The sequence below is a fragment of the Ascaphus truei genome, chromosome 5, assembly GCF_040206685.1.
Source record: "Ascaphus truei isolate aAscTru1 chromosome 5, aAscTru1.hap1, whole genome shotgun sequence".
Taxonomy (NCBI): domain Eukaryota; kingdom Metazoa; phylum Chordata; class Amphibia; order Anura; family Ascaphidae; genus Ascaphus; species Ascaphus truei.
The window spans coordinates 55,353,114-55,374,086 of NC_134487.1; the positions used below are offsets into that span (position 1 = coordinate 55,353,114).

Genomic DNA, 20,973 nt, shown 5'->3' on the forward strand with positions numbered 1-20,973 from the left:
GGGGACAGGTCCCGATACAGCCGAGGTGGGAACTGACAGCGTCCCCGAGGACCTGTTGGCTACCGTGAATCACCACAGTGGTAAGGTATCTACCCTTTACCCCCTGCCAGGTGAAACAGAGACTTTGAGGAAAGAGACATTGTCCATTGCTCGCTTCCCAGCGGAAGCCTCGCAAGTACGTAGGGACAAGGACTGTGTGGCGAGGGATTTAGTAAAAATTGCCTCCCTTAAGCCCAAAAGGGAGCGTGCCATTCGCCAAGTAGTGGACCGCGGAAAAGGTCCTGGCCGCCTGGTCTACCGCATCCATGCCGCGGGTGACCGGGTAAAGGTCTGCTTCAGAGACATGGTGCTACTCCTTCCACCAGGGGGAGGAAGTAGCGAGGAACCAGTGACTGTTGCCCTCCGGTGTGCTCTTCAAGAAATTTTTCTGGGGGAGGCTCAAGGACGCAAAAGTGAGGTACCCCCACTTGATCAGTTAGGGGCACCCCACGAATGGTCTCAGCAAACAGCTGACGCTCAGCTGGCCTCGGGTATGGTATGTGAACTGTATTGTAACCTGATGTCTAACGTCACCAGTGATAGGTTGTACATATGCCCTGCATTTTCATTGTATAACTGTGTACCAGGTTATGTCTGCCATCCAAGCGAGGTCGTTGGAGTTTCACCAGGGGGAGAGTGTAGCCTGGAGCTCCCGTGGCTCCTGGAGACCCCCCTCCCCTTGAGCAGCTCGGTCGCGGGTGCCGACAGACCCGACGGCTGCTTCCAAGGGTGGGGGCTGGAGCAGGGAGCAGCGCGGCTTCTCCTGCCTGCGGCCGGTTGCCGGGGACGCGATCGGGCGGTTGCTAAGGCCGCGATCGCGTCTCTAAGGTCCCGGCGGCCGGACAAGCAGGGCGCCGCCATTGAGGATACTGTTGCGCATGCGCAGGGATGCGTAGGCGCAGGGACAGCCCCCGAGACAGGGATAGCTCGCGCGAGAGCAGGGAGAGCTGAGGGAAGGTCGAGGCAGCCCGGGAAAGCTTGCGCAAGCGCAGTGAAGGTAGGGAAAAGCCCGCGAACCCCTAGCCTACCAGGGAAGGCTCTGAGCTGGTACTACATATCCCCAGAGCCTTTGCGAGCCCCATGTGACCCCAGGGAGCCAATAGGGCTTAGGAGACCCCTGAGAAAAGAGATACATTTGGCGGGCTTGCAGCACGTTAGATTAGTCAGAGACCGGAGCAGCCCAGGGAAGGAGGTAGGGTACAGGAGTCAGGGACTCCCTGTACTAGGCCAGCACCCCCAGGGCTCGAGATAGCTCAGCTCCCCAGTAAGGTGAGTGTTGCCAGGGGCAGCCCTCGGGTTAGGGACCCTGCCACTTACATTAGTGGGAGCTGGGAAAGGAAGGTTACGCAGAGTTGGAGTCAGGGAGCTGTAGGGAAGTAAGGTGCGGGGAGCGAGAGCAGCTCCTGCACCCCATAGGTACCCACACCCCAGGTAGGCCCCAACTCCCCACTAGGTTAGTGGGTAATTGCTGAGGGAGGCCCAAGATAGGGACGCTGCCCTTAGTGTAGTGCTGCATTGTCAGAGTCACGGCTGTCAGTGCTGTGAGGTCTGACAGGCAGGCACCTTGTTGCGCAGCACGTTGGCTGCAGTCAAAAGTGAGCTACAGCTTGCTGCGGTAGGCGCTGGGACTAGTCAGAGAGTAGTGGGTCTGGAGAAGGGCTATAGCTGTTCTAGTCACCTTGAGGTAGCGCTAGGGGTAGGATGCCTGAAGGGATAGCCTGTTAACGAGGTCAGGAATTCTGGAGAGGATCTGCACTAGGCTAGCCAACAGTAGGTAGACGCCCAAGTACTGCATGGAAGAGTACTCTAGTCCATTCCAGATCACTTACCGAAGGGACTTGGGTAGTTGGGGGAGTGGGACAGGTCATTACCCCTGCAGGCCCTAGGAGTTCCCCAAGCCACTACAGGTTGCTGTACTACAGGGACAGGCCCTAGGTTAGGGTTCCTGTCACGTTAGTACCATTTAGATTAGACAGGGACACAGCAGACGCTGCGGTTCCTGTGAAGCGGTCCGCACGTGCAAGGAGTTAGGTTGGATCAGACGGATTCATCACACGTCTGACCCTTTGAGAAGTTTGTTGCTGACCCGAGCACCGGAGTGCTCGGCAGGTATTATACCATCACATGTGCACCAACAGGCCTAGAGGTTCTTAGTGACTGCGCAGTCACCCATTGACTATCTCTGTAGGAGTACGGGACATTGGGTGGGGTTCTTGGGACACTGGGTGGGATCACCTAGTGTTTGGGAATCGTCCTGCGAGACGTCACTGTTAGTGTCTCACCGTGAGAGAGACACAGGTTATCATTATTAGTCGTTAGTAAAGTCCTTCGTTATATAAAGCACTGTGTATGGTATTATTGATTGTCCTGCGAGGAACCACTCCCCCTCTGGTGGGAGCCATCGCAGGTGGAGGCGCTGTACCGAGAAGATGTTGTAAGTGATCACCCCTAGTATAATTACCCCAGGTTCCCCGTGGCGGAAGCTCAGCCCTCCTGTGAGCCAACAGGTAATGCACCACACCTGAGTAACAATATATGTTTCCTGCACTCACACAGTAGAATCTGCGATTGGGTGGGGGAATACCCGTTACACTCGGACAAGCAAAAATCATTAACCCCATTGTAAAGAAACTTACAGTACTGTATGGCAAAAGGACGCTTAGAAAAAAAGCATATTTAATCACATATTGTGATGGTTCTTTATGTATTTTTACAGAAGCATATTATATATAGTATTTAATACATGCATATGATTTATGGATGTTTCAAAACATCTCTTTGCATCAGGTTACAAAGAAATACACTGATAAGAACTGTGACAAGGTTACAGCAGCTCATCACAATAAGTACTGTATCTGACAACTAATTGCAGGTAAACAGTGTCATAGTGATCCAGCCCAATCTTTCTTCTGACCTCACGAGGATACCAAAATTGCTATTGACTGTACTGTACTGCTGCGGCACAGTTTATTCGAGCATTTGCCCGTTCTGTGCCGCAGCAGTAGCCTGGCGCGCGCCCGAGTGTGACGGGCGCACGCCGAAGCAGCGGAAGAGCGCCCTCCGATCGGGGCGCTCTCCCTACCGCTGCCGGGTCCGCCGGGTCCCCCGGAACCCCCTGCCGCTGTCCCGCGATCGCGGGACACCAGGGCTCCCTCGGGGAGCCCCTGGACGCGCGTGCAGGGGGCGCACGCTCCCGATGACGCGTGACCGCGCCGAGGGGCGGCCACTAGCAAGCCGGGAGATTTCCCGGCTTGCGGTACCGACCACACTTCAATAAAGTGTGTCGGTAGTGTACATATCGTGCAAGGTAGTACATTTTAATGTGTCAGATTTCACAAAGAAAATATTTTAGTGTTAGAATAGGAATATCTTTCCTAATGTGCCCGTATGGAAAAATATAGGTATAAAAGGAATATCATTTTCTTAAATTCAAATGTCACTGTGCGATCTCCAATTCTATGGCACTACAGACTATGCTTGAGTCCTATACTTTACCAATGTTAACTATATTAAGGATTAGGTATTCCTTACAATGCACCTAATCTCAGACGCGCTATTAGAGAGGGTTGGGGTTCCTTACAATGCATCTGATCTCAAACACATTAGAGAGGGTTGGGGTTCCTTACAATGCATCTGATCTCAGGCGCACTATTAGGGAGGGTTGGGGTTTCTTACACTGCATCTGATCTCAGACCCACTATTTCAGAGGGTTGGGGTTCCTTACAATGCATCTGATCTCAGACGTGCTACTAGAGAGGGTTGGGGTTCCTTACAATGCATCTGATCTCAGACACGTTAGAGAGGGTTGGGGTTTCTTACAATGCATCTGATCCCAGGCATGCTATTAGAGCAGGTGGGGGGTTCCTTACAATACATCTGATCTCAGACGCGCTATTAAAGAGGGTTGGGATTCCTTACAATTCATCTGATCTCAGACTATTAGAGAGGGTTGGGGTTCCTTACAATGCATCTGATCTCAGGCATGCGATTAGAGCAGGTCGGGGGGTTCCTTACAATATATTTGATCTCAGACACGCTATTAAAGAAGGTTGGGGTTCCTTACAATGCACCTGATCTCAGACGCGCTACTAGAGAGCGTTGGGGTTCCTCACAATGCATCAGATCTCAGACACGTTAGAGAGGGCTGGGGTTAAGCAGAATTTCACAATATAATGATATAGTTTCTTAACAAAAAAAGATTGAAAATCACTGTTCTAATAGCAATATTCCATTTATACTTTTAAAATATTTTAAGGACGTTTAATAATATTATGGTTCTTATTTGTGCATTTGAAAGCCATATTACCGAGTGCACTACTTGAATGCCCGTTGCTCTGCATTGTGTATTTCCCTTTGATAACTTTTTGGATTTAATGCAGCGCTGCCACTGTCTGTATCAATCTACACACACTGTATGATATAATAAAAAACAGATGTTAAGTCAAATAAACATGCTGCAATGTAAACACACTTATTCCAGACCGCATAAAACATTGTAAGCTAACAGAAAACAGGTTAAGGTATTATGCCATTAGTATAGAAAATATTCTATCCATATTAAACATATATTTGATTTGCTTTATTATTAACTTCTCATTAAGTCAAATGAACTTTGCAGTGTAAAACTGTCACCTCTTTATATCTGACACTGTAAATCTATACTCCCCAAAGAAAAAAAAAAAAAAACAAGGTACTTTAACTGAGGTTGATTTCATTTGCTTATGGATTACACACACAAATGTGAAAATAAAACAAACCTACTTACCTGTGAACAAGTAAGCCCACATTCTTCAATTCTTTGGATTGAGTGGCAATTACAAAATCCAAAAATAAAAACAATGAAAAAACGGGAACCAGCAATTTTCCAATATAAAAAGCAGCACTTGTCCTTATGAAAGTGCATTTCTACTCAAAGCAAGTGAGAATTCTCCCTACAATGAAAACAGTGCAGTAGATCTGGCTGCTGTGATACTGTGTGGAAAGCGCCTCCTTTTTACTACTAGAAGTAAACATATCCAAGACTCTTAAACAAACTCTGCATTGTGATTGGCTGTATATGATTCACGATGTGCCTGTAGCAAAGGTAGCACAGTACTTTAATTGCACTTCCACATGCACATGAATTGCCTAACTTTGTTAACCTTTTTATTGAGTAAGACACTAAGGTCACTTCTTGCTAAACAGTTGGGTGGGATTTTCCTTAATGTAATCATCTGGGGGTTTTTTTGTAAGCAGAAAACTTTATTCATCTTTTTAAAATACTATTAGAAACAGTAATTTTTCAATAGTCTTAAAAATTCCCCAGTTCCAATTATAATTTTAAAAAAACCCTGAAGAATGACTGACAAAACAATCAGGAATTAAATCAGCAGTAATATTTGAAAAGAACAACAGGGCTATTGACACTGAGAAGCACGATTTGCTTTGATGCACTGCAACATTTTCTGATTTTTGTTTGCATTAGGTAAGAAAACAGTGTACTGTGGCATGGAAAATATGGAGCAATATACCTGAATACATAATTAAAATATGTGACAAGTTTGCTCCAAAATTGCCTTGAGTGATACATCACCTCAATGTGTTTTACAACTTTCCAGCAAGGACTTATCTATCAGCCAGTAGAAATGGGCAAATTATTATTATTTGCATTCATGTGAATAAGCGTTATTCTGTCATTTCGAATTTCCTCGATTTCGTCCTAATCTAATTTATGGTTAATTGTACACACACACACACATATACACACACACACACACACACACACACATATACACAACTGTTGCATTATTTATATATATGTAGCCAGGTCCCCCTCAGAGTGGCGACACCCCCACTCCCTTTACTCACCGCGGCAGTCAGAATAGGGCGGCCAGTCGCGGGGGAGGTGTGAGCTCGTGTGCACGTCTTCTGTAGTGGATGCCGGGCGGTAGCGGAGTGGCGAGCGCGTCGCCAAGGGCAATGGCGGCTCCCTCAGTAGGGCGCCGCCATCTTAGTGCATGGCGTCTTCTGTAGTGCATGGCGGATGCCGGGCGGTAGCAGAGCGGCGAGCGCGTCGCCAAGGGCACCGGCGGCTCCCTCAGTAGGGCGCCGCCATCTTAGATTGTGCGCGCGCATGCGCAGTGTAATTGCGCGACGGGAGGCACTGAGACAGGTCGCACATGCGCAGTGATAAGCGCGCAAAGCCCCAGCAAATCAGGCAAGGCTATGGGCATGGGACTACAAGTCCCATGAGCCTTAGGATGCACCACATGGCGCCAGGGAGCCAATGGGGCGCAAGGATTCCCTCGGAAGGGGAAGTGAGGAGTTGTGCAAGGCACCACGCTAGTCAGTCGGCGCCAGGAGAGGCTAGGGGTAGGTGGTGAGGGTGCAGGGGTCAGTGGCCCACTGCATTAGGCCAGGAACCCCCCCCCAGGCCCCAGATAGACCCTGAGGCACCTTAAGTTTCTGGTTACTCCAGGGACAGGCCCTATGATAGGGACCCTGCCCCATTAGAGCTGCGTAGTAAGTGAGGTATCCAGCAGACGCTGTATATCCAGGAGAGGGGTCTGGGACCAGCCCCCTTCAACTCAGAAGACTGCACCAAGGTGGGATCACCTCAGAGGACAGCCTTCCACGTGGAGACCACGTCGCTGGAGCTAAAGTCGCCGGATTGCGGATCCGTTCTGTTGCAGTGACCGGGTGCAGGAGCGCCCGGCAGGTACCTTATTAAAATGCACCAACACCCTATACTTTACGGCGCTGATAACGCCAAAGTCGGAGAGTCACACTTGGGGACACTCGGTGGGTGGAGTGACTAAGGGGACTCACAGGTATCAAGGACACAGTGTGGGGTACACGGTGTAGGGTTGCACCCTGCGAGGTGCGTTAGCTAGTTGTGCTATTAGTGGGAACTGGTCTGATACATCTTCATACACCTTATAGTGATAAGTATATATATGCTCAGTAAAGTCTGTTCTAGTTTTATTATACAAAGTGTGTGTTATTGGGTTGTGTCCTGTGGGGGGCTCCTCCCACAAAGTCGGGATCCTTCCCAGGTGGAGGCGTTGCACCACGAGTATTGTGAATATATATACCCCAGGCTACCAGCGCGGAGGCTTAGGCTCCTGTGAGCCATACAGATACATACAGCAATAGTAGCTTCTGTGTTAAGAGGGAAACAGTGCTACATATATATGTAGCCAGGTCCCCAGCTTTCCTTATGTTTTCCCATTACCTCCACTGATGCGAGGGAAGTTGCGGGGGAGTGCAGGTGGTGACAGGCCTCTACGTAGGGCGCCACCATCTTGCACGAGGTTTGCGCATGCGCGGTGGAGCTCCAGAGTTGCAGCGGCCAATACCAGGCTCACGCATGCGCAGAAAGTAGTGCGACAGCCATGAGAGTATCGCGCATGCACAGCACGCTAGGCACACGTGGCACCAATAGAGTAGAGGCTCCGCGGGGACTACAACACCCAGAAGCCAATGGGGCTGCTAACCATGTGATGCCACAGCTGCCAATAGGGCTTGCAGATACCCCTGCAGAGGGAGATACAATTTCGCGCGGCGGAAAGGCAGAGTCAGTCAGTGCTGGGACAGGAACAGGGTAGGATATATGTGCTGGGGTCTGTGACCCTTTGCACTAGGCCAGATTACCCCCGTAGGCCCCAGCTAGGTCACGACTCATACTTTAAGATTGAGGCTGCTTTAGGGACAGTCCCTTAGGTAGGGATACTACCCTTTTAGCTATTTAGTAAGGTTGCCACGCAGCGCAAGCCTGCAGATTGTGATCTGGGACCAGATCACATTGCAAGGTGAATAGTCTGTCTGTATGTGGGACACTCCAGTGGGATACCACCCACGCGGAGGAGGATCCATCCCAGAGGCAGTCACCATCGCAGGATCGGCGGAACCTTTCTGTCTCAAAATCGGCGTGCCTGGGTGCTGGAGCACCCGCCAGGTACCTATATCCTTAAAGTGCTCCAACCAAGTACACACACCAAAGTGGCAGCGCTGACCACATATAAAGGGTGGGGGTTGTATACTTGTGGAAATCTGGGGTGGTTGGGTGCCCGAGGGCCCATCAGGTACTGTGGACACGTGGGTTACACAGTGGTGGGATAAGGCCCTGCATGGCGAAGGTATAGCTGTAACCAGTAGCGTTATCATTCCATTATCTGCTGTTTATTCATATATTCATAGTAAAGGTTATTGTTATATGATGTGTGTTATTATTGTGTGTTCCTGTGCGGGGCTATTCCATCTAATTAGGATCTTGCGCAGGTGGAGGCGCTACCACCTAGTGAATCAGGTACACCCGAGGCTCCCAGCGGTGGAGGCTCAGGCCTCCTGTGAGCCACAGGTAGAGCACCAAATACACCGTAGGCGCCTTTTCTCCCAGAGGATGGGAGAAAGAGGGCTATATATATATATTGTATAATGCAACAGTTGGCACTTCAGTAAACCAAGTAGGTATTGATGCTTGTCCCATAGAAATGTAATAGGAAATCATAACCCATAGGAAATGCGGAGAAAGCACTCAAATTTGTATATATATACAGTGGTGTGAAAAAGAAAGTACACCCTCTTTGAATTCCATGGTTTTACATATCAGGACATAATAACAATCATCTGTTCCTTAGCAGGTCTTAAAATTAGGTAAATACAACCTCAGATGAACAACAACACATGACATATTACACTGTGTCATGATTTATTTAACAAAAATAAAGCCAATATATATATATAGTCAGGATAAAGGTTTTAGATCTTGCCACACTCCTTTTATATAATTGTAGCGGGTATCCTTTTTCATTGTTAGGTACAGGTAGTTGAAGAGTGACTGGGATCCCACTTCTGCCATATAGTTAGATATCCAGCTCCTATATGATGACCAGAGCGTAACCGCCTATTGGGTTTGTTTTTTCCTCTAATAATACTTTTAAACATCAAAGGGGGGGGGGGGGGGGGGGGGAGTCAGTCAGCAGCATATTCTGTAGAGATGCCACGTTATGTATGCAGTTATGTATGTCTTAGCAAAATTACAGAATGTGACAAAGTAGTGGCTAATTCCAAGGCGACTTGAGGTTGCGTTTGTCAAGGGAGATAATGAATCCAACTTGGTTGCAGTACTAAAACAGGGAAACATAACTAATTTCTGAGGCCAGTGTAGAGATCTGCAGGGCATTTTGTCAGTTTCCGGAAAAATATGTACTCACTTCAGCAGTTCTTACACAGCCCATAATGCCCTGTCTAGGTTGCAGGAGCAAAACAACCTGCCTGACACCAGCTAAAAATGGAGGTGCCTACCTGCAGGAATTCAAACATTATATCCGCTTGAGTATCCCCATAAGCACCTAAAGACCATGTCATAATGACTATAACCTGTATGTCATGGAGCATACCAGGTGAGAACTGTGTAGGTGCCAGGGAGTCTGCCGTGCGCTTCAGTGTACTTACACAGGTCTGGAAGTATCAGACACTGGAGGGATACGAGGGAGCTATGCAGGGCCACAGAATCAACCGGTGCAGGGGGATAACAATATTACATCACCTGCTCCTCCGGTTTGGGACCCACTCTCCTCGCCTGCTCCTGCGTGCCACCGTCGGTATGAATCAGGAAAATGGTGGAGATTCGGCGCAACTGCGCATGTCTGAAAAAAGACTCCCGGATGTCTCTTCAATAAGCTTTATTCAACACACACCAGGGCTACACCAGCGTCTCCCCCTCAAACTGAACTGAGAACTGTGTAGGTCTATTGGGGAAGCCACCGCTCTTGTGAGCTGTGATGATCCCTCTGATTTTCCTTCTGGTAAAAACATTGAATTAACATGCTACATAAAGTGATGATATTGAATGAAAGGGTGACAATCGTTGATAAAATGCCTGAGAAATTACCCCCATGTTGTCTGTATCAGTCAGAGAGAGGAATACCTTCAGGCAACACTGTTTGGCCCTTGTTTCAAATAAAGAATTAAATATGTTTTGACCCATGGTGAAGAGACCGTTGCATTGTGAAGATAAATAATTGTGTCCAGGCTGTTACGCCGGTGCTGCCCGCAGACCAGACCCGTCCCCTGAGCTGAAGGGGGAAGTGGTAATACACGCACCCGCAGCAAAGGGAGCGTGTCCGGAGTGTGGTATGAAGCGTTGCCAGGCCAGGTGTAGTAAGGTAGACAATACTTGCCGGTACCGGTTGTAGAGATAGAGGGAAGGATGCCTCGCCGAAGTCAGGGAGTGGAGAGTGGAGATAGGTCGTTGTCCAAGCCATGTTCAAGGGGTTACCAGAGTGAGCGTTGTCCAAGGAGTGCCGAGATCGAGAGCCAGAGGGGGTAGTCGTACAAGCCGCGTCAAAACCTGTGAAAACACTGAGAGAATCCAGAAGTACTTCCATACAGAGACTATGTCGAGCAAAGACTGAGAGCAGAGAGGAGCTAGATAAAGCAGGAAGGTCCAATTAGGAATGGAGGCGGGACAGGAAGAGCTACAGGGAGACACTGCAGATTGGTGCAGGCATAACAGGCCAGGTGAGTCTTGTTGGTAACCTGAGTATGCCCGTGCAGTGTGCGGGGGGGGAGCCTGAGGTCCGGGAGACGGGAAGAAGAGTGTACGCACGTGAACCGAGCCAGTGGATGGTGCAGGTGTGCGTGCAGGTGTGCGCGTAGGAGGGCGTGGGTGCGCCCGGCGCTGAGCAGAGGAATCGCCGAGGGGAGTGATCCTGCGACGTCGGCAGGGGCGAGGAGCCGTGGAGGCCGGTAAGGCAGGCTTGTTTTGTGTGTCCAGGGACTCCCTGCGGGAAAGGGATGCTTTGTGTGGGGAGCGTGGAGAACGCCGATTCCTGACAGTACCCCCCTCTTCAGGAACGGCCTCAGGACGATCCAAGAACGGTTTCTCTGGAAACTTTTTCCTGAAGGACTTAAGAAGGGCCGGGGCATGAATGTCCTTTAAAGGTACCCAGGATCTCTCTTCAGGGCCAAAGCCCTTCCACTGCACCAAGAACTGGAGCTGACCCCTGGATAGGTGAGAATCCAAAAGAGAGTGAACTTCGTATTCCTCGTTATTTTGTACAGTAATGGGATCCGGTTTACGAGTCTGATCCGGAAAGAAGTGACTGGAGATAAATGGTTTTAAGAGGGACACATGAAAGACATTGGGAATCTTCATACTGGGTGGTAGTTGGAGCCGGTATGCCACGGGATTGATTTGTTCACAAATAGGGAAGGGACCCAGGAACTTAGGTGCCAGTTTAGGAGATGGTACCTTGAGGTGGATATTCTTAGAGGAGAGCCATACCAAATCCCCTGGTTTGTAACTGGGCGCCAAATGACGACGACGATCAGCCTGTAGTTTTGATCTGCGGAAGGAGTTGAGAAGGGTAGACTGAATCCTGGACCATGCGGTTTGGAGGGAAGAAATGCGTTCATCTACGGCTGGTACTCCAGAAGGGATGTTGGGGATGGGAAGACAGGGAGGATGGAACCCATAATTTATAAAGAAGGGCGACTCCCGGGTTGACTCGTTTTTGAGAGAATTGATGGCATACTCTGCCCAAGAGAGGAGTTGAGCCCAATCATCCTGGAAATCGGATATGAAACATCTCAGGTACTTCTCCAGGGATTGATTGATTCTCTCCGTTTGTCCATTGGACTGAGAATGATAGGCGGAAGAGAAAGAAGAAGAGATGCCCAATCTCTTCGTGAAAGCTCTCCAAAATTTGGATACGAACTGAGAACCTCTGTCAGAAACAATGGACGAAGGGATCCCATGAATACGGAAAATCTGCTCCGTAAAGATATCAGCAAGGGCGGGGGAGGTGGGTAATCCTTTAGGTGGAATGAAATGGGACATCTTCGAGAACCTGTCCACGACCACCAAGATAGTGTTCATTCCTCTGGACCTGGGTAACTCCACGATGAAGTCCATAGAAATGTGGGACCAGGGGTGGTCGGGAACTGGAAGGGGTAACAGAAAACCCTGAGGCTTTTGACGGAGAGTCTTGCTTTGAGCGCACGTGGGGCAGGCGCGGGTAAACTCCAGAATATCTTGAGACATCCTTGGCCACCAGAAATTCCGACGAATGAGATCAGTAGTCTTCTTAAAACCTGGATGACCTGCAGATTTAGAGGAGTGACCCCAAGACAGGACCTCTGGAACAAATTTGGAAGGTACAAAGAGTTTGTTGTCGGGAACGACCAAGTCCTTGGGAATGCGTCTCTGGGAGTGCAAAATCTTGTCAAGATTCTTGAAAGAAGACATGGCGAGAATCCTCTCATGCGGAAGGATAGTCTCCAAAGATTCCTCTGGCCTCTCTTCAGAAGAATGTATACGGGAGAGTGCGTCTGCCTTTACGTTCTTGGTCCTGGGGATATAGGAAAGGTGAAAATCGAATCGAGAAAAAAAAGAGCCCAACGAGCCTGTCGTGGACCAAGGCGTCGAGCGTTCTCTATGTAAAGAAGGTTCTTGTGGTCCGTGAGAATAGTAAACGGCTCTTTCGACCCCTCCAGCAGGTGTCTCCACTCTTGAAGAGCCATCTTCACGGCCAGAAGTTCCCTGTTACCCACGTCATAGTTCCTCTCGGCAGACGAGAATTTCTTGGAAAAATATGCACAGGGATGTAACTTATCTTGGGGCGTGGGTCTCTGAGAAAGAACAGCACCAGCGCCGCAATCAGAAGCGTCGACCTCCAGGACGAAGGGAAGTTCAATGTTGGGATGACGGAGAATAGGTGCGGATATAAAGGCTTCCTTGAGTGTCTCGAAGGCGGAGATGGCCTCGGATGACCAAGCAGAAGGATCAGCTCCTTTTTTGGTGAGCGCAGTGAGGGGTGCCACAATGGTGGAAAAACTCCGTATAAACTTACGATAATAATTAGCGAACCCTAAAAACGTTGTATGGCCTTGAGAGAGTTGGGTCTTGGCCATTCAGTGACTGCTTGAAGTTTACCGGAGTCCATCATAAAGCCTTCATCGGAAATGATGTACCCCAGGAATGGAGTAGAGGTCTGATGAAAGGTGCACTTCTCCAGTTTGGCGTACAAATGGTGTTCACGGAGACGGGAAAGGACGTAGCAGGTGTGGCGTATATGGTCCTGGAGATCTTTGGAAAAAATCAGGATATCATCCAAGTATACAATAACAAAAATATTGAGTACCTTATGAAAGACGTCGTTGATGAAATCCTGGAAGACAGCGGGAGCATTACATAAACCGAAAGGCATTACCAGATATTCGTAGTGTCCACTACGCGTGTTGAAGGCCATCTTCCATTCATCCCCCTTCCTGATGTGCACCAAGTTATAGGCACCACGTAGATCCAACTTGGAATAAATCTTGGCCCCCTGTAATTTATCGAACAGTTCGGTAATAAGGGGAAGGGGGTAACGATTTTTAATAGTTATGTGGTTTAAACCCCTGTAGTCGATGCAAGGCCTCAACGACCCGTCCTTTTTCTTGACGAAGAAAAACCCAGCCCCTGCTGGGGAATTGGAGTGACGAATAAAGTCTTTCTTGAGATTCTCCTGGATATATTCATCCATAGCGTGAGATTCTGGTAACGGCAAGGGGTAGGTCTTGGACTTGGGTAGGGAGTAACCTGGAACTAGGTCGATCGGACAATCATATGTCCTGTGTGGCGGCAAGAGGTCTGACTGTACCTTATTGAAAACGTCCCGGAATTGATGGTAAACGGAAGGTAGAATAACTTCAGGAACAGAGGTATTGGCCAGCAGTTGATGAGTCTCGTCTGACCTCGGCCTCCAGGAAATGGGAGCAGAGGAAGTCCAGTCAATGAGAGGATTGTTAAGCTGTAGCCAAGGAAGGCCAAGGGTGATGGGTATCCCAGGAGCGTGAATGGCATCGAGAACTAAGATTTCCTTGTGCAGATGTGAGGACAGAAGCAAGGGAGCCGTCTCTAAGGAGATGTGGGCCGGGGTAAGAGGACGTCCATCGATACCGACGAGTGCGATGGGAACCTTCTTTCTCACGAGTGGTATGCGGTTTAATCTGGCGAATTCAAGATCCACGAAGTTTCCTCCAGCTCCTGAGTCAATGAAAGCGGCGGTAGAAGTGTTGAACTTATCGCCTGAAAGGGAGACTGGAAATGTAAGTTTCTTAGGGAGTTCACCTTTAGAAAGGGGACGTGGAGACATTACACCCAGAGAGAGCCCCTCTGTACTCACTGGGTGTTCCCGTTTCCCGGACACAGTGGACACTCCCGAACCAGATGTTCCATGGATCCGCAGTAGAAACACAATCCCCCGGCATGGCGGAACTGCCGTATCGGTGTGCGGATGCGTTGTACCCCCAATTGCATTGGCTCTGGCAACTCCAGTGCAGGACGAAGAGGTATGGTAGCATTTGGGGGAGCAGGAGTGTTGCTGGGAGTACTGGAGAACGGAACTTGAAAGTTATGGAAGCGTGTGCGCTGACGCTCAGAGCGGCGTACCTGGATACGTTGATCCACTCGGACAGCCAAATCAATGAGGACCTCCAATTGATCCGGCCTGGATTGGCGAGAGAGTTCGTCCTTGATGGGATCTGCCAGACCTTGCCAGAATACGGAGACGAGAGCCTCTTGTCCCCAGTTAGTCTCGGCTGCTAGAGTCCGGAATTCCACAGCATACTGTGTCACCATTCGCCGTCCATGAGGGATCTGGAGGAGAGAAACAGATGCCATCTCCCGACGAGCGGGAGAATCGAATACGTGTTGAAACTCGGCTTTAAATGCCGGGTAATCTTGGGTAAGGTCAGAACGTCGCTCCCAAACCGGGGAAGCCCAAGCCAGGGCGCTGCCAGTGAGGAGGTTATAAATGTAGGCTACCTTCTTGCGATCAGTATTGTAGAGATGGGGGGCCATTTCAAACTGCACCTCACACTGGTTTAGGAAACCCCTACAATCTTGCGGTTCACCTGCATAAGGCTTGGGGGGAGGAATCCTTACATCTGAGCTGCTAACTGCGCTTGCGGAGTGGGGGCTTACATCTGGCGGGGTCGCGGTCCGTACCCTGTCTGAGAGTACTGCGACCTGGCGTGTAAGTGCCACAATTTGATCCGCCATGGCCTGGTTTTGCTGAAGCAGATTAGAGAGAAACTGTTGAAGTTCGGTCTGGTCTGCGTCTTGTGGGCTCGACATAATGTTACGCCGGTGCTGCCCGCAGACCAGACCCGTCCCCTAAGCTGAAGGGGGAAGTGGTAATACACGGACCCACAGCAAAGGGAGCGTGTCCGGAGTGTGGTATGAAGCGTTGCCAGGCCAGGTGTAGTAAGGTAGACAATACTTGCCGGTACCGGTTGTAGAGATAGAGTGAAGGATGCCTCGCCGAAGTCAGGGAGTGGAGAGTGGAGATAGGTCGTTGTCCAAGCCGTGTTCAAGGGGTTACCAGAGTGAGCGTTGTCCAAGGAGTGCCGAGATCGAGAGCCAGAGGGGGTAGTCGTACAATCCGTGTCAAAACCTGTGAAAACACTGAGAGAATCCAGAAGTACTTCCATACAGAGACTATGTCGAGCAAAGACTGAGAGCAGAGAGGAGCTAGATAAAGCAGGAAGGTCCAATTAGGAATGGAGGCGGGACAGGAAGAGCTACAGGAAGACACTGCAGATTGGTGCAGGCATAACAGGCCAGGTGAGTCTTGTTGGTAACCTGAGTATGCCCGTGCAGTGTGCGGGGGCGGAGCCTGAGGTCCAGGGGACGGGAAGAAGAGTGTGCAGACTGAGCGTGCTCCGTAACTCGTGTACGCACGTGAACCGAGCCAGTGGATGGTGCAGGTGTGCGTGCAGGTGTGCGCGCAGGAAGGCGTGGGCGCGCCCGGCGCTGAGCAGAGGAATCGCCGAGGGGAGTGATCCCGCGACGGCGGCAGAGGCGAGGAGCCGTGGAGGCTGGTAAGGCAGGTTTGTTTTGTGTGTCCAGGGACTCCCTGCGGGAAGGGGATGCTTTGTGTGGGGAGCGTGGAGAACGCCGATTCCTGACACAGGCTGATGGAAAAGGAGGAAGGCAGAGAGAGGAGGGCTATGAAGTAGTAGGTGACACGGTAGACCAGATTTTTAACAGGGATCACAAACATCAGACAGAATGAGAGAGTAAATAATGTAGATTTATTCTGGCCAGAGCCAGCAGGGAGCAACAGGGAGCACAAGGCAATAACTCGCCACAAACTCGGGGTTAAAAAAAAAAAAAAGTAATTTATCAAATTATAGTAAATAAATAACATTATTTTGCAGCACAAAAATGGTGAAGGTTAAGCACAATCGCATTCTTTCGCTCGGTTTCGCTACACATGAAAAGAATGTTAGATGAACGTATCCCGTCGCAGCACCAGCCCATCCCATTAGAGGTAGGTATCACTAGGCATGTTGGTTTGCCTAGAGAGTCCTCCCAATAGCTAGAGTTGCGCCTGTAGTCCTAGGTGGCACACCAGGGGTACAGCAGCATCTGCTCAGGGGCCAGGTCATTATCTGAGAGCAGCAAGGGCTGCAAGGCCTGAGGCATATGCGGGAGAAGCGCATCAAATGCAGTGAGACAATGGAACTCCAACCTCCTCTTCAGTGCCAGCACCGATGGCATACATTGGGTGCTTTTGTCCTCCTTTATTGTTTTACAAACAGATGAGCAAGCATTCCTAGCGGGAGGCTGGAAATTTTTGCTTAGTACTGTATGCATTTGGGTAGGGGGGCCTCTAATTATTCTTTTTTTGACAGATAATGTGGATTTAGTTACTGTACTTCAGGGCTCCCTTCTTTGGAAGGGGGTGAAGGTACTGTATGGTGATTTAAAAAAAAAATATTTAACAGTTATAAAGAAAGCTCAAGAGCCCATTGGTTTGTATGTGACTAGTTAGGTGATATTTAGGACAACGACGAATTGGTGGGAATTTAGTTTGATTATTACTGCTTTGGAGAAGCATTTATCAGGAATTTCATATTTCGCAAAATTGCAGAGATGTGGACATTCAAAATATTTTTGTCATTAGGAAGTTTAAAAAAAGATCTTTAAGGCAGGCAGCGGATAACACCCGACGATTTATTGATCTGTTGGAATTGGCTAACAAAAATAACACACAAAGCATGTTATTAAGTCTGGATGCAGAAAAAGCTTTTGATAGGATAGACTGGCCATACTTAAAAGAGACGCTCGCGGCATTTGGCTTCGGAAATCGGGTGAGTAGAGCGATTATGTCACTATACTCAGGCCCAACCGCCAGGGTCATACATCAGGGCTTCCCCTCGGTCCCATTTCAAATCCAGAGTGGCACAAGACAGGGATGCCCTTTATCTCCCCTCCTGTTCGCCCTATGTATTGAACCCCTCGCGGCACGAATTCGAGAGAGCCCGGATATCTCAGGGTTAAACGTTTACTCCCAATCACATAAAGCGGCCCTGTATGCTGATGATATCCTATTAATCATCTCCAAACCCCTTACGTCATTACCTAACCTGTTTGACCTACTAGATAAATTCTCCAAGGTCTCAGGTTTCAAGATTAACCAATCCAAATCTGAAGCTCTGAATATCAACCTCCCTAGACATACAGAGAAATTACTGAAACTAAATTTCAATTTTAACTGGCAAAAGAACTCGATAAAATATCTGGGGACCTATATCACCAAAGATGCAAAAAGCATCTATAAAGCAAATTATCCCAAACTGATCTGGACTCTAAAACAAGACCTAATCAGATGGTCTTCCAAGAAGATTTCTTGGATTGGAAGGATTCACAGCGTTAAGATGAATCTACTTCCCCGTATCCTATACCTCTTCCAGACACTACCTGTGCCACTCAAACTGAAGGACATACTCTCACTTCAGTCTGGAATATCTAATTTTATCTGGGGAGGTAAAAAACCGAGAGTAAATAAATTATCTATGAAGAGACCTACCTTAGCGGGTGGCCTAGCGGTACCCTGCCTGTTGTCATATTTTAAAGCGGCTCAATTAAGCCAGGTCATACAATGGCATTCCGACCCCAAATTAAAAAGATGGGTAGAGCTCGAACATGCGGCTTGCTCCCCTTTAGAGCTTAACAATTTGATTTGGCTACCTAAAACATCAAGGAAAAACACTATTCTACCGCTTACCTCAATGACTAACTCCTTATCTGTTTGGGAAGCATCAAAATTAAAAAACTCACTTACTTCAGCAAATTCCCTGATGTCACCCATTTGGAATAATCCTAGCTTTGCGCCGGGTCTTATTGGTCATAATCACTCAATTTGGAAACAAAAAAGCTATACTAGACTCAAAGATCTGGAGGGTCATGATCTAAAATTTAAATCTTTTGACCATCTCAGACTAGAAAAAGACATTCCCCACGCTGAATTCCATAAATAACTCCAGCTCAGATCATTTTATAATAAATTTGCCCCATACCCCCCATTAACGAATTTTGAAAAGCTCTGTCGGGCAGAAACCGACACTAAGGGACTCATATCTACGATATACAGAGAGGTAGTCGAGCCTGCAATCTCAAAGCACCAATCACCTACATTTCGTACCCAATGGGAAAGAGACCTAGGGGAGACCTTGGACGACGAAGAGTGGAATGCTATATTCCTAGGAGCCGCAAAAAGTTCTATATGCACCACACTGAAGGAGAACGCATATAAAGTTCTTATGAGATGGTACCTCACCCCACTCAAATTATCTAAGTTTGTACCAGGGTCCTCCCCATTGTGCCCTAAACAGTGTGGAGGAACAGCTGACCTGTTACATATGCTGTGGTCTTGCCCGCTGATATACCCACTATGGGAAAAGATCAGAAATTGGATTCAGAGAATATTTGATCTCACTATTCCCCCAGACCCGTGGCTGTTTCTCATGAACAGACCCCTAAAGGGCCTATCAAAATCACACAATAAACTAATTGCACATTTTGCTCTAGCTACGCGGTGCGAGATCGCAGCACTATGGAAACGCCCCGATATTCCAATTATCCCAAAGATTCGGAATCGTATTTGGTTTATCTGCCAGATGGAAAAGTTAACGAGTTTAGTTAATGACACTGGCGACAATTATCTAAAAGTTTGGGCCCCCTGGCTTGCCCAAACAGACATCCCTGGGGTAGAGCGTAACACAATTTGGCTATAATAGTAATAAATGCGTTCTCCTTTGGGGACATAAGAACCTACCCCACACCTAGAACCTCATACTCCTTACGCCCAATCACTTATTCTACCGAAAGGCCTCACTAGTTTATACATAGTCCTCACGCTGTCCAGGTGTTCCCCGGAGGCAGATGTATTCTTATCCTTGGATACACCTTCCCTCTCTCCTCCCCCCCACCCCTCCTTTACCTCCTCCCCCCCCCTTTTTTTTTTTTTTTTTTTATTATTATTTACCCCAGTACCTTACACATGACGATTCCCACTCACGTGGTTAAGTAGGGCTCGAAAAACTACGTGAGTTTATTATGCTTTTATTATTGTATATGATATGCTAAATATGCACCTGATGTCTTTTTTTTTATGTATATCATGCATTTATGTATAATAAAATACAAGTTATTAAAAAAAAAAAAAAAGATCTTTAAAAGTCTTATGTTTCAAGGGATAAGCGTTGCCTGGTCACTCCAGATTTACTGAGTAGAATCTCACATCTGTTACCAAGTTTTGCTTTTCGCATGGGTTTTAGAGGTCATAGATAGGATCTAGAGCACTTACAGTATTACTACTGTGAAGCGCTATGTACATTAATGGCGCTATATAAATAAAGACATATAATACAATACAGTACAGAGATGGAGCCTTGTGTTGATTATTCATGCAGTCAACTTGGGTTATACAGGCAGTCCTCGATTTACAACGCTTCGCTTTACAATGAATGGCTTATCCAACGCTATGCAATGCATACCTATATTCATTTTTACAACGCCATAATGGCTTATCCAACGCTCTTACGACGCTTTGCAACGTTGTGTATGTGTGTATATATATACACATTCACAAAAACAACGTTGCAAAGCGTCTTAAGAGCGTATATATAATATTATACTATATAATATTATATTATACTATATAATATATTATTTATTATGTTATATTATATATATAATACAGTATATAATTTATGTGTGTGCTGCATATCTTATTGCCTGCAAAAAATATTTGGTGTATTTTAGTGTTAAAAATGCCTTCAGGAACGGAACCTTTCATTTAAACAGTGTTCCTATGGGAAAATGTGTTTCGCTTTACAACGTTTCGCTTTACAACGCCATTTTTAGTAACGCATTGTGTCGGATAACCGAGGACTGCCTGTATGTAGACTCTAGAACTGATCTATAGAATAAAGAGGGAGTTTGCTCAATTGTTTTTAGTTTTTTAAAAGACCTTGTTGGTTTGATCATAGATAGTCCTGGGATTAAAATGGGCACACATTATAGTAAACCTTTAGAAAATTAAAACAGAAAATTAAATACGCCCACTACCATTTTTGTAGGGAGATTGGTTGGTGTGGTTATAAGGCATGTTGAACTGGAGAGTTATGGTAAATCCCTTGATTGAGATAATGGGATTCATCTATTGTCAGTCGGTCTTGGTATTTTTAATTTGGTTTATAATTATATAATTTAAAAGGGGTGATAACCCTGGGTGCGAAGGGGTCGGTGCCGGGACAGGTTTGAGGCTGACAAATGACCCATTTATCAGTAATGTCATTAGATGCCATACCCAGGCTACATATTATGTATCCATTGCAATGGTCTTGTGACGCTTCTGCCACTGCTTTATGCCAGGGCAGTTTATTTTGGCCACGTGCCGGGCCCACGGAAACAGCCACGGATTTGATACTAGGTCCACGAGTGACCAATAGCCTTCCACATCGTCATTTTAACATTTATATTTTTGCACTTAGCACGTTGGAATTTTGATTTTTGTATGACAGTGCATGTCTGACCTTGGCCTCATATGCAATTTGTGGTTGGAGCTTTTTTTCTGTTTGCCACACAAGTGATACTGCAGCAATGTGAATAGG

General features: G+C 47.7%; 1 protein-coding gene across 4 annotated transcripts in view; it reads right to left on the bottom strand.

Annotated features, from left to right (window-relative positions):
• The window catches only part of IL17REL (interleukin 17 receptor E like), a 141,918-nt gene extending 136,847 nt beyond the window's left edge, over positions 1–5,071 (bottom strand). For 2 of the 4 annotated variants that reach the window (XM_075599826.1, XM_075599827.1), the window contains exon 1: positions 4,805–5,071. In XM_075599826.1, the coding sequence (XP_075455941.1) occupies positions 4,805–4,942 (138 nt within the window). In that variant the 5' untranslated portion in view covers positions 4,943–5,071. The remainder of the gene's footprint in view (positions 1–4,804) is intronic. The other 2 variants (XM_075599824.1, XM_075599825.1) reach the window with 2 other exon arrangements.
• Between the last annotated feature and the right edge of the window lie 15,902 nt (positions 5,072–20,973).